The sequence below is a fragment of the Coturnix japonica genome, chromosome 3 (assembly GCF_001577835.2).
Source record: "Coturnix japonica isolate 7356 chromosome 3, Coturnix japonica 2.1, whole genome shotgun sequence".
NCBI lineage: Eukaryota > Metazoa > Chordata > Aves > Galliformes > Phasianidae > Coturnix > Coturnix japonica.
Window position 1 is genome coordinate 78,069,438 of NC_029518.1, and position 17,521 is coordinate 78,086,958.

At 35.5% G+C, this 17,521-nt stretch overlaps 1 protein-coding gene across 9 annotated transcripts in view; it reads right to left on the reverse strand.

Moving 5' to 3' along the window:
- Positions 1 to 667: 667 nt before the first annotated feature.
- The window catches only part of PHF3 (PHD finger protein 3), a 44,396-nt gene continuing 27,542 nt past the window's right edge, over positions 668 to 17,521 (reverse strand). For all 9 annotated transcript variants that reach the window (XM_015859156.1, XM_015859153.1, XM_015859157.2 and 6 more), the window contains 12 exons: positions 17,107 to 17,434; positions 15,792 to 15,969; positions 13,727 to 13,865; positions 13,447 to 13,603; positions 12,354 to 12,470; positions 11,083 to 11,211; positions 10,263 to 10,398; positions 9,753 to 9,951; positions 8,236 to 8,383; positions 6,725 to 6,814; positions 5,372 to 5,567; positions 668 to 4,346 (listed from right to left, as the gene is read on the reverse strand). In XM_015859156.1, coding sequence (XP_015714642.1) covers positions 2,179 to 4,346; positions 5,372 to 5,567; positions 6,725 to 6,814; positions 8,236 to 8,383; positions 9,753 to 9,951; positions 10,263 to 10,398; positions 11,083 to 11,211; positions 12,354 to 12,470; positions 13,447 to 13,603; positions 13,727 to 13,865; positions 15,792 to 15,969; positions 17,107 to 17,434 — 3,985 coding nt within the window. In that variant the 3' untranslated portion in view covers positions 668 to 2,178. The remainder of the gene's footprint in view (positions 4,347 to 5,371; positions 5,568 to 6,724; positions 6,815 to 8,235; positions 8,384 to 9,752; positions 9,952 to 10,262; positions 10,399 to 11,082; positions 11,212 to 12,353; positions 12,471 to 13,446; positions 13,604 to 13,726; positions 13,866 to 15,791; positions 15,970 to 17,106; positions 17,435 to 17,521) is intronic.

Consider the following 17,521-nt stretch of genomic DNA (forward strand, 5'->3'; position numbering starts at 1 on the left):
CCTGACAGTACCAACATTAGAGCAGACTGACTGGAAGACACAGGGAAGGCAGCAACCCCTTATTCCTGCAGCAGTGGGATTTATTCCCATTACAGAGCTCAGATTCTAGGACCCAATTCTGTCAGATGTTTCTGCCTGTTAATTTAAAATCTTAATAAAACTCTCCCAGTCAAGATGTTCTCCTTCGGCTCTCCAAGGGGCAGGTAGTAAAGCACAAGCCAAATCTGGAAAATGTTTATGTATTGCTTCCAAACAAAATGTTTCTGGTAACTGTGACAGAAAGCATTCCCATCTCAGTTAATAGGGGCAATTTTCAGTGATAAGTAAGTTAAGTTTATTTTCAGAGCTCTTTTGGACAGGTCAAAAGGAAATCTTCACAAGCAGAGCTATTGATTTAAAAGTGATTCCAAAACCAAACATGGGTTTCAATACTTTTTTATATATTAAGAACCCTGATGTAAATGTTTATGCAACCAACATGCATATTAATGCCAAACTACTATAAAAATCATGGAATTAATTAATTCGGAAAAACTAGTATCATCCTTTTATCCCACTACACAATTTGACAACTACCACTTTGTTTACAAGAGGATTTCTTGCTTAAGAATCTTCTCAACTATGAGGCTGAGAAACATTTACTGAATAAAAGTCTGCCACCCCTTCATTTATTTGGTGCAAGGTTTTTATTTTAGTCAATTTGACTGTGAAGGTACTTAATTGTGAGATATTGAAAGGAAATTTTACTTTAAAATACATTAAACTTAGCAATTATTAGTGTGGTGTTAAATTTGAAAGATCTTCTCAGAAAGAAGAGGTTTTTCTACAGCAAAGTGCAAAATGCTATGTCCATAGAGAAGGTAATGTCCTCAAAGTAAAAAAAAAAACAAAAAAACAAAAACAAACAAAACAAACAAAAAAAACAACAGCAAAACAGAATACTGAAAAATATAACAATAAACCTCATTTTTGGTTTACATACTGGAATGTTTGTTTCTAACAGACTCAGCAAAATGATTGGTGTATTTGGGGAAGGGTAAGGGCAGGAGGATTCAGCTTAGCTTCTGGTTTTCTTTGTTGGCTTTTTGTTTTGCACTAGATGGCTGTCATTATTAGGAATCAATTCACTGCAAAGTCCCAATGCGACAAACATCCTCCTACCTTCGTTCCCTCTCTTTGCTCCCCCACAACTCAGAACAGCGTAGCCATGAAATGTAAAACAGATGCAGCATTCTACAACTTAGCCTGCTAGATTCTTTCAGCCTACAGTTTCAAACCTATGAAATCAAACACACACATTATGTGAGAAAGTTTTATCATTTTAGAATCAAAATATCCCTTAAAATATTTACATTTTACAGTAAAAAGGATAGCAAAACACAAAGTAATGTACAAGCTCAGGTATTCAAGTTTTTGAAGCATGGAAAATGGTGGGAAAAATGAATCAACTACTACAAAACATATTTCCAAGAACTTAGGTTAAAAATGCTTTCTCATTAAAACAAGTGCAGTTTAAAGCAATAACATTTGAGCAGCTCAGCCTTCCAATTTCTGGTCACAGACTGCTTTAGATGCTTAGGAAATACTTGAAAAAACAATGAAATACACTTGAATTACTTTATTGTACTACTGAATAATTTAAAAAACTCTTCACACCATCAAACATGTCATGTTTTGTTGTAGCATGTGTGGATTCTGAGGTTTTGCTGGAGTCCTTAAAAACAGTGCAATTTACAAAGAAGGTTATTGTATTAAAGTAATCTTTAGAATTATCTGAGCATCTTAAAACAGGAGAGAGCACAAATTACCAAAGGCAGCAACTATACTGCAGACATGACTAAAGCCAGCTTCATCAGCTAAGAAAATTTCTAAGCCTTTATTGCATATTAATAAAAGAAATCTTTAAAATTTTGAATATACAGCAATGTAAAATTTTAAAAAATATTAAACTCCTACTTCTAGCGATAGTTGGTATAATGAAGGAAAGGATGAGTATTGGTACACTGAGTGGTACCAAAACACAGACTTGTTTCTGCAAAACACCAAGACTGAATAAAAAAGATGGCACAATCCTAGCAGGCTGTTGGTTGGTTGTTGTTTTTTTTTTAATATAAAGTTTTATGACATAACTCAAACAGTTTACTTAAATAGGACTTTAAAAAGACTGCCTGCATCTTTTTACCTTTTGCTTTTAGATCTGTCACTGTGGTCCCTATGTCTGTCTCTGCTCTTTTCACTTTCTCGTTCTCTATGCTTCTCTTTACTTTTCTCCCTCTCCTTATCTTTTTCTTGAGCCTGCTCTTCAGCTTTGGGCTTCTCTGTCTTTTTTTCTGGATTTCTAGTCTCTCTGGGGCTTTTTCCATCAGCACCCCTGTCACTGTGAGGAAGTCGCAACCTTTCTTTGTCTCTATGTCCTTCCTCTCTACTCTTCCTCTCTCTCTCCTTTTCCTGGTTTCTGTCTCTGCGTCTATTTCTTTCAGAATCTTGTTCCCAGTATTTTTCATTGTTCCACTCTTTTTCATGTCTTTCTTTCTTTTGGTGGTGAGAGTCACTGTAAAATCTTTGTCTTTGTTGGTCATTTTTTCCTCTACTGAACCCTCTCTCCAAATGCTGCTCTTGTCTGCCCCAAGGATCACTATGGCGCCTTTCTGGTCTCCTACAGTCTTTACTCTGAAAAAAATTTTCTGGCCCCAGAAATCTTGACTGCTTTTGAGCCACTGGTAGCCCTTGTGCAACGGGTCCAGCATAGGGTGGTGGCTGACCAGATAAATGATCTACAGGTGGCCATGGCACCATTGGATTTTGAGGAAAGCCAAAGCCTGGAGGAGGAAGATGTTGAGGTGGTAAATGAGGAGGGAATCCAAACATAGGACTATTTTGTGGAGGGAAGTTAGGAGGTGTGGGAGCTTGAAACTGAAATCCAGGTGGATTAGATTTAGGATGCTGAAAATTCTGTTGTGGAAGTCTAACAGATGAGAAGCTGCCACTTGTTACAGGGCTTGGAACTTTGGAAATAAATTCAGAACAAGAATTTTCTGTTTCAAAATGAGATGAAGTTGCTGCTGGTCCTCTTCTAAACGAGTTCAGAGCCTCGATGTTTTGCATTGCATCTTCTTGTGACTGTTTGGTATCTTCTGCTTGAGATGCACACACGTTATCTGCTTTTGTTGCTGCAGAACTACACTGCATCTCATCCGTTTGTGCATCACTTGGATACAGGTTTAAGCCTATTTCACCAGCAGATTGTTTATTCTCTGGTTCCACTTGATCATTTCCTGAAACAACTTGTTGGTCTTCATTTTTACTAACATCCCCATCTTTGTTTTCTGAAGCGCTGGTCTGCTGGTTTCGTCCAGCTGCCTGTCGGGGGTCTCTTTTAAGATTAATAAATGGTGGTGATTTAGAGGTATTACCAGAAGTACCTTCAGCAGAGCTTACATTAGTGTTGTTCTCATTGCTTTTCCCTGCATTTGATGAAGAAAAGCTGGAATTTGTGGTCCTTCTAATTTCCTGTGTGACATTATCCTTGTCAGGTGTCTGCAGGTTTGAATCATTTTCTTTACTTTCTTCAGTTTCTTTATTCTGTGACTGAGCAGATAAATTTGCTATAAATGCTTCAGTGGTGACATCGGGAGGTTTTCCCTTAAGACTAAGTCCTAAAGTTCCAGAATTTCTTGTAGAACTTGAAGACCCTACAAGTGCTGCATCTGCAGGTACAAGAGTAGAACTAGTGAACTCTTGTGTATCATCTGAGCTAGCCTTTGTTTCACTAACTTCAGCAGTTACTTCATCAACTTCCATGTTTTCTTCTTTTAAGGTTGCTTGTTCATTTAATAAGGGTATGTCTTCACCAGAACTTGCTTCTGGTTTACTTTGTTCACATACCTGCCCTGTCGTACCCAAAAGGCTTTGAAGAATGTCATCCACTGGCAATGGTTTATTTGCTAGCTCCAAAGTAGAAGGCTGATTCTCCCACCCAACTAGAACACCAGGAAGAAATCGGAGAGGCTTTGGTGGTTCATGCTTGGTACTTTCCACCAACGGTTCAATAGCTGTGGGAACATCTTCTATATTGGATTGCTGAGGTTTATTTCTCTGCTTGTGCAGCACAGTTGTGAAAGAATTAAAAAAATCATTTTCCTCTTCTTCTTCTAGTGCCAATTCATTATGAGAGACTTCAGGTTTGCTTGGCTTGCTTTTCTTTTCTGGTGGCGCACTACTCAAGGTACTTTCAGAAACTTCATCCACAAAACTACTAGTAACACTTGTAACAGCAGAAATCTGTCTCTTCATTTTCTGGCGAATTATTAATCCCAGTAATAAATTTGGTCGATGAATTTCAATCCCTGCACAGAATTGTAAAAGCAATATATTAACTACTTGTGCTTTGGTTAATCAGTTTTAACAGAAATAAACCACATGCGCTTATAATGTGCTATAGAAATTCTTCATCTTAAGACATTTGAGTTTTCCATCATACCTCCTAGAACATCCAAATACGAAATACAAGACTGTTATATAGGGTACTTAGTTTTAAAAGTTAAACATCATGTTAATCTAAGAGTTGCTCTTTACAGTGATGGCGAAACACAAGAGGAAAAATAATGTTAATAAAACACTGGCACCAACAAGTCCCATAATCAAACTGAGTTAGACAGATTTCTTCGAAGGTTTATCCATGAGTGACTTTCTAAAGTGCTTTCATCATTGCAGGTAGGCACTGTGTTTCAAGATATACTACTATCTCTCTCTTCACTATGCATTTTGTTCTGTCTAAACTAGGCTCTCGCAAAGAGAATTAGGAGTTATAGCTAATCCTGTCTTAGTTTCCATCCCATATAAAATGAAATAATTCTTTTTTTTTTTTTTTTTTTTTTTTTTTTTTTTTTTTTTTTAAAAAATAACCAAAATAAATTGACACAATAAATAAGACTTATACAGCAGCTGGGAGTCACTTATGGAAAAGTTAATAGATTTCAAGTAATGAAAAATACTGTTTTAAAGTTAGGAGTATCAATTTGGAACTCAGTGAGATTACTATTATAGGTCACTTGCACCAGTGAATTTTCTGAGATTGTAAACACAAAGAAACCTAGGTTAAAGTAATTAAGTACTAAAACGTGAAATAAAATGACTCAAAGTAATGCTTTCAATGATAGTCTAAAAAATCAGAATAATCTTAGAATTGAAAATTAATGTCTTCCCAAGGAAGCAAATAAAACACTATGGAAAAATCACGACTTGTTTGAACAGAATTACTTATTTTCTATAACATCATTAATTGCCTTTTAAAATTTAAATCCCACTACTGTTGTAAGCATATATATGAAGTGCTACGGTAATAAAGCTCCAAATCCCATGCTGTACTTACCAGGCCCATCAAAAGGCACGAGATGATGTGGGACTTTATCTGAGGAACCTAACGGGATGAGATACAAATCTTTGACTTGCTTCATGTTATTGGCAGCTACACCATAACGTTTTCTACTGCTGAAATAGGCAAATAACAAAGCATAGGATATCTGATCCTCTTCAGTTACAGGGGTAAAGCGAACTACGCAGATTTCCTGTTTACAAAAAGAGAAATAAAAGATCAGACATGTTTTAGTTACTGTTCTTTATTTAAAAGCATAGGTTCAAAGACAAGAAAGTGCCTCCCAAAAATGCAGAGAAAACAGAATGAGCAGAAACCGTGTCAGAAGTAAGGAAAATGGAAAAGATAAATAAAAAAAATTCAGTAGTTTAAAAAAATGCTTTAGAACTCATGACAAAAAGTCAACCTTTAATCAGCCTAGTAAATAAGAAGTTTACTTGGAAGCTGGCATGCTTCCCTAGATTATTCCCCTTCCTACCCATAACACTATTAGGAAAATTTACATTGTAGAGTCTACTGTATCTGAGATAATATCTAATACTAAAGGAAAATGAGTATCCAGATCCCAGAATAACATCCAAAGCCCAGTTCAGCAGTTGATGCTGGGGCTGATCCTGTTAAAAGGTTTAATCAATTTATGAAAGAACAGGAGACTCTCTGCAAAACTGAGATGACACCAGTTAGGACATGGGTTGATATGCAGAAGAGCAAGCTGCTCTTCCAAGGGGCTGACCAGAACCTCATCCAAAGTAAATGAAGAAATCCTGCACCTCCATATGGAATATTTCCAGAAACCAGGGCAGTCTACAATGTTAACTGGCTAGAAAGCGCTTTGTCATACAAGGATGTGCAGGTCCTGGTGGGCTCACTGAATATAAACCAGTAATGCACCTGTGCTTTAAATAAGGCCAACTGCATCCTTGGTGTCAGAACAACAGCAGCCAGCAGATCAATGGAAAAAAGTATCCCCTTCTATTCAGTACTTGTGAGAAAGCAGTGTTTGGGACTCCTCAACATAAAGATAATTTGCACACTGCAGTACAAGTCCACCTTGGGCCACCAAGATGGATTTACATACTCTACAGGAACTAGAAAGCAGTACTTGAGACATGTCAAGCTGTTTTCAAATATGCATATCTCTCCAACAAACACACGTGCTCTCAAACAGTGAACAGAAGGTTAAGGTTAGATAGAAAATAAATGCCACAAGCTGCCAGCCATCATATTTAACATAAGTAGTAGTTATCCTTGAATTGTCACATATTTTGCAAGTGTTCCAGGAAAATAAGATAATTAGGGTAAACAGAATGTATGCTAAACAGCAAGCCCACAGTATGTAAAATTTCTTACCTTGGTCCCTGAGGCTTTGATTTTTTCTACATACTCCCAGACAGTGTGAGGAGATATCCTGCCACCTACCTGAATACTATCAGGTAAATCCTATAAAAAGGAAAACAGAAATCTGAATCAAATGCATCTATTTCATATATTCAAAATATACTTAATTATTATAGTTCTTAAATACTAATTTTAAAAGTCAGTAGAAGTTACAACAGTAGAAAAAATAATTTAGAAGATTAACTAAATTTAGATGTTGGGTATTTCTATTCGGATTTTCAGTTCAAAATCAATGATTAATAATAATCTAGTTATCACTCAAAGCTGTTCTTCTACACTTTCCTCCATAACAATTCATTGCATTAACAAAATCAAACTCCACTCCAGAAAAACTCAAGTTTCTTTAAAGATTTAGCTGTTCTGAGAGTCACACATGTATAGAGGAATATAATAAGGTTTTAGAATTTGAATAATGAGAAAATATATAACCTACACACTTACGTACACAAAAGAAAAATTGTTCTCATGCACTAATTGAGCTCACTCTTTGCTAGTGATATAAAAAGATGTCAAGAATAACTTCAGAACAACTTAGGAAAATCAGTTGTTTTGAAATAAAGCAGAAGAATTATACTAATTACACTCTATTTTTAAAACAGTCCTTTAACACCAAGAGGTACTATGTGATCTGCAACTGACTGAAGATTTACAGCAAAATAAAAATAAGCACATTAATAGAAGACCTAACACTATTTAATTAGAAGGCTGACACATCCTGTGTCTCTGGCGAGAAGTAATACTGAGCCTTACATGCTCTTTGATCTTTATTTTATGCTGCAGTGACAACTGTTACAAGTAGTCGTATCCTTTTCCTGCCTCTCAGTGCCTGAACAGAATACTAAATAAACATTTTTAAGGTTAATTTAGCCTTACAAGGACTGTAATTGCCATCAGATTAGAAAAAAATATGAATCCTGTTATAAACATTTTTACTGTAGAAAAAAAGACTTCTCATAATGTCAACAGAAATCTCCAACAGACACTTTCTTACAAAAACTGATGCTGACTTGTTTAATACCTTCAGTTCAAAGGGAAGTTTTCATTTTCTCACCTGTAACTCAAAAAATGGATTCCACTGAGGTGATTACTTCAGTAATAAATTTTGTCCTAACTTTCATGTTAGTTTGTAACACCGATGATGTTCCAAAGCAAACTATAAACAGTTCAATATTTGCAAAATTATCTCTATAGAAACTACTATTCATCCTCAAGAAAGATGAGAGAAAAGCCTTAAAAGAAATAGAAGTACTTGAATCCTGCTTAACCATGGGACCACGTAGGGCAAACTGAAAAATATTTTACTTATAAACTCTGCCCACATTCTTCCCTCCTGCAAGCACAGTGTTCAGTATAATGATCACACTTCACTGTCTTTCATCATTACACTATCATTAGCATAAATGGTAAACAAGTCACTAAAGTTCAAAAAAGAACTGTCCATTCTTTGCAATAAATGTAAGTACCTCTGTTAAATACTCAAAAGAGCCAGAAACTGGATAAGCCTTGATAACAAACTTTGCCACGGAAGGCATGTTGATGAAACCCTTCCAGATGAAATTCAGGCGCGCCAGAAACAGACTTTCACATTCTACAGTACCGGGTGTTTCCGATCTTTAAAAAATAAATAAATAAATAAGACAAAAAACACTTTGTTTAGAGTATGACATGTAAATAATCACCTTTCTTCACAAAAGAAGCTACTGATCATTAAGAAATTTAATTTTCAGTTAAGAATACCTGAGAGTGCAAGAAAACAGACAGGCAGATAAGCATATAATTCCGTAACTTCCAGGGTAGCAGAAGATGACATTTATTCAATGGCTTTTCTCACATGAAGAGCCATTGAATAAACAGCATATTAGCTCAGTATTGTATTTTTGGAGCCTGCAGAAATTATTTTTTCCAAGAACTAAAAAATGGTACCAAAGAGGACAGAGAAACATGTACAGTGCTGAAGACCCATTAAGATCTATCTTCGCCCTGCAATGTGGAAAGAGGGAAAAGACGGCATGCAAACTGCTGGCCTGTCTTCACCCTGCTTTCCGTATTCCTACTTCTACTTGCAATGCTGTCCACCACCTATAGACCCATTGCTTGGCCAGCTAGCTGCTCTCACACAGGCATCACTTCCACAAGCTCTGTCAATACCTCTTCCAAATTCCAACATTATCACCCATACAAAGCAACTTCTAATACACTATGTTGATAACAAATGAGATTTCTACATCCTCCTCTCTTTCGTTTTGGAGATAATACAGAAAGCATTAAGCACCAGGAATGAGCAATGGAAAAATCAGTAAGAAGGACTGCATCACTTCAGCTCCACCTTCTTTCTCACCCCTGAGAAGACCTCTAGTCCCTTGAGCCTGAAAAGAATATGAACACCAGCGCTAACTGCAAGGCATCAGACCTATAGTACTACATGCTCAAGTTAACTGGTGGCAAAACTTTAAAGGGCTAGCTGTTGCAATACATAAGGATAATAACTAAGAAAGTAGTGTAAGAGACAAACATCAGAAAAGTCATCTAATTAGGAAATTAATTTCTGACATTTGAAGCTAGCCTGATCCATCATGGTTTGCTCACAGCAAACTCAAATTCCCTAACATTATGTATATATATCTCCATACAAGCATATACACACCTTCAGTTGCAGCACTGTTATGTTTCTTAATAGCACAACACAATATGAAATCTACATTCTGACCTTTTTAATATAAACCTACTTCTTTTGAGGCATGTAAAGCAATTTATTTTCCCTGAAAGGAAATATGAGAATTAGAGGTTTGTAATCACTACACATGTAGCATTATTTATACAAATGCATAGCATCAACGGATTAGCCCCATTCCTAAGAGAAGAGGTGTACCGCCTCCACTATATGAAATGCTATAAAAAAAAACCCTAATATTAGTCATAATAGCTAAACAAGAGGAGTAACGTGTTTCACTTAAAAATACTTTTCTTAAGTATATATTACTTTGGAAGAGTTGGGAGGGAGGATTTTGATGAGTCTTGCTTATCATCTTCCAGTAATTCTGAAGCTAAAATAGAGGATGTTGAAGAAAGCGCATCTGCAATGCTTTCTGCTTCATTGTCTGATTGCTTCCGTGCAACACCAACAGACACTTTCACTTTTTTTGCAGAAGGATCATCATCAGTAGGTGGTGCCATTCGACCTGTAGACATGAATTACGATGTTTTGAATGTTTCGATTTTTAGTTTAAAAAAAAAAACAACTAAGAGAACTTCCTCGAAAGACATGGAAGATGAACCAAAAATACATTATTGCAATTGTAGTGCAATAGGATAAATACAGCACATGCATTCATTAAAAGGGTTCATTTATCTGTCTCCATTTTACAAATAGAAGGCAGCATTATGCCAACAGTCTATCATTTTAAAATTGTCCCTCTTATAAACTAAGTAAAACTCTGCTACCACATCCTTGTCTGCAGACTGAGAATAAAAATATTTATGTTCTTGTCACCTATGCAGATTTTGCAGTTAAGATCAAAGAGATGATTTTTGTGTTGACTTGTGGTGTCTGGAGATGCAGATTCATTTCCTTCCTTATCTTTCTCAGCTTCCTCTGACTTCTCATGCAACTTCATCATGTTAGGTTCCTAAGGAAAGTCAAAAGATAGCAGATTTTTTCTTCTGTTAATATTCCTAATATTACTATTTGTACTGCTTCTATTTATTTATAGTATTTTCTTCCCTTCAGACATAACAGCTGTTTACAAGAAGGGATAAGGGGGAATGGCTTTAACCTGAGACAGGGGAAGTTTAGGTTAGATATTAGGAGGAAGTTTTTCACTCAGAGGGTGGTGATGCACTGGAACAGGTTGCCCTGGAGACATTCAAGACCAGGCTGGATGTGGCTCTGGATAGCCCGGTCTGGTGGTTGGCGACCCTGCACATAGCAGGGGGGCTGAAACTAGATGATCGTTGCGGTCCTTTTCAACCCAGGCCATTCTATGATTCTATGATAAAATTTTCCCTTCAAGCCTATAGCCTCGAGGCTCTAAAGTCTATGTAACTGAAAAGGCTATGACAAAAACTATATAAATTCATTAAAATAGCGAATAGGTATTCCCAAATATATTCTACATAAGATTTATTATACATATGTATTCTATAGTATTTTCTGCTGTATTCATCAATTCATCAAAAAAAAAAAAAAAAAAGCCACCAAGTCTGTAAGTCTGAGTCAATCAGGATGAAAAAAGAATTAAACTTCAAACAGAACTAACACACAATCACAGATCATGTTATCTATGAACCAAATATGCTCGTCTCTTTCCTACCTGAATTTCCATAACTTCTTGTTCTTTCATTGGTGTTTCACTTTCAATTTCAATTTCGCCTTTGTGAGTAATTTTTGTGATAGGTCTTCTTTCAACTTCCCTCTGTTCTTTCTCAATCATTTCAATAGTCTGTAAAAACAAGTGATTATATTTATTTGCTTCCACATAATAAAACTTGGAAATCAGCACATGTAAAACAGAAAATAAGGATTGTAATCAAGGAACTCTCTGGGAATAAAAGAGTATATTCTTATTTTGAAAATGTGAAGCAGTTTCTTCAAAGCAAAACACAAGCAGCTCATCTAACTTCACTTAAAATACAAGAATGAGGAAACTGTAAAGTAACCTTCAACACTAAATTTAAATACAACTAATGCACATTTTCGTAAAGAAAGAATTATTAACTCTTCCATAATGATAGCAGTAAGTAGGGGATAATGCTGGACATAAAAACACCTAGATTTATGTAATTTTTCAAGAGCTTGAGTACATAAACCTAATGCTCTTCCTCAAAAATATGTATGTATGTATATATATGTATTCTTCCAGTAACACATAGGCTAATTCTCATCAGGACTGCTGCTTTGCTGCACTGAAAAAAGGAAAACATTTGTCAGTTATTGGGTACTATTCAATAAAAAGGTATCTTGTATAAAAGTAGTAACACAGCTCTTACTATTCCTGCTTCTCTTTTTCAACTACCAACACAGCTATAAATATATCATGACTTTCTATTTCCAAGAAAGTAATGCTTAAAATAACCTAATAAACTTCCTATACTTTGCATTATTATTTATTTTTTTAAATGGTTTTCAGATTGACAGATAACATTTTCAGCTCCAGACTTCTTGGTGGGTGAGATGAGATGTGCCATTTACACGTGAGTTATAAACAACACTGGTTATTGTCTGGCCTGTTCTAAGAGATCTCTCACCCTAGTTAGAATTGTTCTACAAAGCTCCAACTAGAGCTTTAAAATCTTGCTGGAAATAAGAACAGACACAAAAGCCTTTCCTTTTGAGACACAAAAAAAGAACATAAAGAAAGCTGCATCGTTTCTCCCTTTCAGGAATTTATGAGAGTTCTTTCACTTCTGTACTAACATCTCCCTTTGGCTTTGAATACTCAATAAATTATGGAGGTCCTCCTGACCAGTTGCTGTTGATTTAAGTGACATGCATTCTGTTCTTTCTAAATGCACTTAACCTGAAAACAGAAATTAACACACACTTAGGCAGCCAACTAAACAACATTAAGTTGACAAATCTCACGTGTCTGTTTTCTCTTTGTCTCCAAGCAGCCAGTTCTTTGGAGGCCAGTTCTTCTGGGCTCATTTTTATTAGATGGTCTGGAGTAACCTCTCCTTTCAGTACTTTTTTGAACAGTATCTAGAAGAAAAAAGAAAGCTATTGCTGTGGAGACAAAAACAGCTCATAACAGCAAACAAAGTCAAAGAACAACATTCAGTATAGTCCCCATACACATAATGTATTGTTTTAAAATATTCCCTGTATCAGAAACAGTACTAGACTCTAGAGTTCCCTGTTTAGTCTGCATCTACGTACACAGCCTTAATGTCCAGCAGTATGGTTAAATGTTGTTGCAAAAATAGAAACTAAGTTTACACCCACTGCAGCATTAACAGAATTTTCTGTAAAGTTGTAAATTCTCTGTATGACACAATAAAAAGAAGCTAATAATAAAGAGGATATCTATGCTTCTTGATTGACTTAAGAGAATTCCAAGGGGTATAAAGGTGGGAGGGAGAAGGACTCACATTACTTGGCAGCATGAGCAAAGAAAGCAAGCCAGTTAAAGAACTTTGCCTGTTCATACAATTTACAGTCTGTTATCATTACTATAGAGTGAGAGACTGAACAAAGAAACCTGATCAGAACAGAGTACAAATTATCAGAATAACTGATAAAAACAAAAAAGAAAGAAGCTAAACAGGTCATATCAAATAATGGGCTAATAGGAAGCCTAAACTACAATGAGACAAGCTACATGACAGAAACAAATAAAAAAGAAAATTATGAGAAAAAAATACACATCAGTAGTAAAGGCTACTTTGACAAGGCAAGCTACATTCACTACACTTTGAAAACTGACTATTATGTACACTGAAAGCAAAGATTTGAAGTATTAATGGTAGGGGAAAATAAAACCACAAAACTGTAGAAACAGAGAAGACTGGGTATGCACAAGAGGACAAAACATCAAAGAGATAAAGAAACGCAGAGCGATAATAATGAACAAGATTAACTGTGAGAGGTTTAATAATGTATTCTCATAGAAGGCTGTTCCTTTAACACGCAGTAAATAAAGGATTTTGGCAAACCATTACAGACAAGTAATACATACGTTATTTTTAGGATCTTTTAGATTGAACATTAAACTTCTGTATTTGTTCTTATATTTTGAGTCAGTGTCCCGAAAATAAGAAAACAGCTCTCTTTCAATCTTTGTGGCAACTTTTGCTGCTCTCTCCTCAGGAATCTTTAAACTGGAGTCTGTCAGCCTGTGAAAGAACATAAAAGCAAATACAAACATTACCAATCATTTCCAAATATTATTTCCCCCTTTCTGAAAGAAAATAATTGCAAACAAAAATTAATATATTCATTCAATTACATATTCATACCTTTTCATCAGAATTTCCTTAAGAGACTGCTTAACACTATGTCTTATCTGATCAGCAGAAGGTTTGGAAGCTGGCACATTTGCACTGATTGGTCCTTTCTCATTTTTCTTTTTCTTTATTTCTTGTTTCTCATGAACACCTACGAAAACACAGAGTTAAAAACCATAAGCTGCATGGCCACTACAACAAACATTTTCTTTGCCTGTTTACTTTCAGGATCTGAGGATTTTGGTCAACAGCAAGTTGCATCTGAGACAGTAGTGAGCCCTGGCAGCCCAAAGGCCAACCTCACACTGGGGTGTGGTTCTGCACCAGAGAGAGGTGGGCAGCAGGCACAGACTCAAATTGCTGGAGCTCAAGGAGTATTTGGACAATGATCACACACACTGGGTTTGGATTTTGTATAGTCCTACATGGAGCCAGGAGCTGAATCTGATGACCTTTGTTGTTCCTTGCCAACTTGGGATATTCTACTAAGCCTAATTTTTCCTTTGCTACATTGAGGAAAAAAGCATACTGGGAAGCACTTACCACAAGCATATTCAACATTAATTTAAAATGGACTTTATCATTAAACTTAGCATTCCTGAATCTGACAGCCATCAAAACTACTCCAATCATGAGAATCTCAGCTGCCCGTTCAGGTAACAGACAGTCTCAAACATGGCCAATATAACATCTGTATTATAAATAATAATAATTATACATCTTGTATCATTAAATATACATATATATAGACAATATGCACTCATACCCAAATTACAATCATTTCAACAATCACTTCAAATTTTAATTTGCAAAGTTTCAACTGACTACTTGTGTCTCAGCATATGCATATATCCCTAATAACATTTCTTCATTATTTCTTTCAACTACTGAGTGCAATTTAAAACACTTCAATATCAGAAGCAAACTACCTTTTCAAATAATTAGAAAAAAAAAAACAGATTTTATTTTCCATGGGGCAGAATATGCATTTGGAACATCAGTTGTGTAATTAATGTGACAATCAGCCCTACCAAGATTATAAATTCTCCTTCCTCACTAGAAAGGCAGTAAAGATTGGAAACTGTTGTCATACTTTTACACTGTGATCTGATATGCTAGGCTTATTAGGTAAAGCAGCTCTAATAATGCATTTATTTGCTCATCTTCTCCTCAGAATTGGATGATGAGCTAAACCTTTTTAAAAATAAAATGAAGTCTGAGAGTGTCAGAGGAAAGTTTCCACATGCAAGCAATATTTCGGACAAATTTCAACCATCTGAAAATACAGTCCCATAATAGGGAAATGGTAAGCAAGATTAGCAATAAACAATGCCACTATAAGCATCCTAAAAAGCAGTTAAGATAAAGACAAACTCACAGCTTATCCATTTTTATGCTGATTGCCCTAGCCATACAGTTTAAAAGCAATCTTCAGGTTAATTCTGAACACATCAGTGAGATATCCTTTTGTCACCTCCTAATTCAGTTCATATATTTTAGAACAATTCAATGATTTCACAGATGCTGAAGACTCATTTCACCCATGCAATATGTAGTTGGAAAGGCTGTCAGCTATTTTGTGACTCAGAACTTGAACAGTTCAGTATCTGAAGTATAAAGGAAGCCATTCAGTATCAAATACTTATGTTCAGATTTACATTTAATTTTGACATTTTCAATTCTTTTCTTCCAGAAAGGAAAAGAAAAAAAAAAAGTTTCTTCAATGTCAGAATTGACAAAAGACCAGAAAAGCAGGTTTTTTTTAGACATGAATTCAAAGTTTGAGTTTAAGATTTAAAGTCAGTTCTCATACAAAATCTCACTAGCATTGCTGCTAAGCTTTCAATGCCAGATCACAGGAACTGCATTGCACCATGAACTTAAAAGAGTACTGTTTCCTGGAAAGGAGGTGGAAGATGCAGGTATGTTTATTCTGAGGGAATATCTTTTACCTTTCAAATTTCAAATGAAAATCACTTGCAGGAACAAAACATTTAAAAATTGATACTACATAGAAAGCCATTGTCCTTCACTGTAAATGTTAATTACAGCATGGAGAACTTTTCCAAGTCATTACCTGACTTTGAGGACTTTTCAACCACATTAAGTGACTCTTTACTCATTTTTTCACCTTTTTCTTCAGAAGACCGCCGAGGAATTACAGCAGTTTGCAATGCTTTACGAGCAGGAACATGTTGGCCTTTTTTAGTATCTGAGTCTCTGGATTCTGACAAGTTCTTCCCATCACCAGATTCCTGAAACAAACATTTACACAATAAGATTCTACTGAATGCAAATCACAGCACAATTACCATGCATTATTCTCAATTCTTAAGTATACAGTATAGTAAACTCCCCAGATATACACTCACCACTATGTAATGCTGTCTTGGGAGTTACTGAACAATATCTCAAACTGCTACCAATTAATGATTGACAATTTTATTGAAAAACTGGCCCAAGGTAAATCACAGTTAAGCTCTATGTTGAAAAACACTGAGTTTAGCTGTCAGGGATACCAATGAACTTCCCACAACCTGCTTTAGTCATACATCCAAAGGAAGCCACATATGATTACAGAATACATGTAAAACAAAACAAATTGAAAGAAAACCTGATCAAAGTTAAACAAAAGAGTTTACATATCAGAATCACAGCAACGCTATAAAACAAAAGATGATCAATTATGATTAAGTTATGCTAAACATGATACAACATGCCAAAAGACTGAAACAAGTTTAACAAAAAATCACCTCACTGAACTTAATAAGTAAAAGAAAGTAGACAAACACTAATTAAAACATCAGGCATTTTCTTCTAAATCAAATCTAAAGTAAAACAGTCAAAACTAAAATGCTGTTTTCACCTAGTCCCATAGATTCTTAGAAGATGCATGCTTTATATAATATAGCAAATTGGCAGATGCCTTAGAACAGTGACTGGAGTTGTGAAGGAAAAGTTCACTAACTTCTTCAAAAAAAGATGTTCAAAACCATCTGGCTATCCTTTGATCTGAGGCTACAGCATTAGTTTACACTAGTTATGTAACATGGGAAAATCTACAGCATAATAACCTCTTTTCTATTACATTTGTCATGCATTCTTTCTCTGGTGAGAAGGGTTAAGAGCTGCTTCTGAATAGTGTATGTTGCTTAAACAGATAGAAATATACATAGCTGAACACACTTATGCTCAACCTTCCATCTAAGAGAGGAGAGTATCAAAAATTCAAAACAGCCAAACCTGTCTGAAAATGAAGTAACTCTGAAAATAATAACAGAGGTTTATATGAGATTCAAGAATGTTTATAATGTATTTCCAAAAAAGTGAGGTAGGAGAAAACCCTCTACCCTCAGTAACAAAAAAGAATTTAAGCATTAAATAAGACTCACCCGTTTGAAAATTTTGACTTTATGTTTCCCTGTGTCCTCTGTCTGTTTTCCTTTTTCAGTTGTTACATTCAGATTACAAGTAGGTCCTTGCTTTGACACCCCTGGTTTTTCATGTTCAATTGTTTTTTCTTCCTTGTGGCTGTCAGTTTTCAGTTGAGTATCCAGAACACTTTGATCTAAACATTCTGCCTTTTTGTCTTCTTCAGCACAGCATTTCACACACACATATTCTTTATCTTCTTCGCCCATCTGCTGCGCTTGAGAAAGACTCAGTCCAACACAATCACCATGAAACCAGTCATCACACCTACCACAGCCTACCATAAACCTGAAAACAAAGCAAAAATAGATTAGCACATAAAAAAACATTTAAAAAGCAAGCAACAATTCAAGCAGAATGCATCACGCTTGCTTT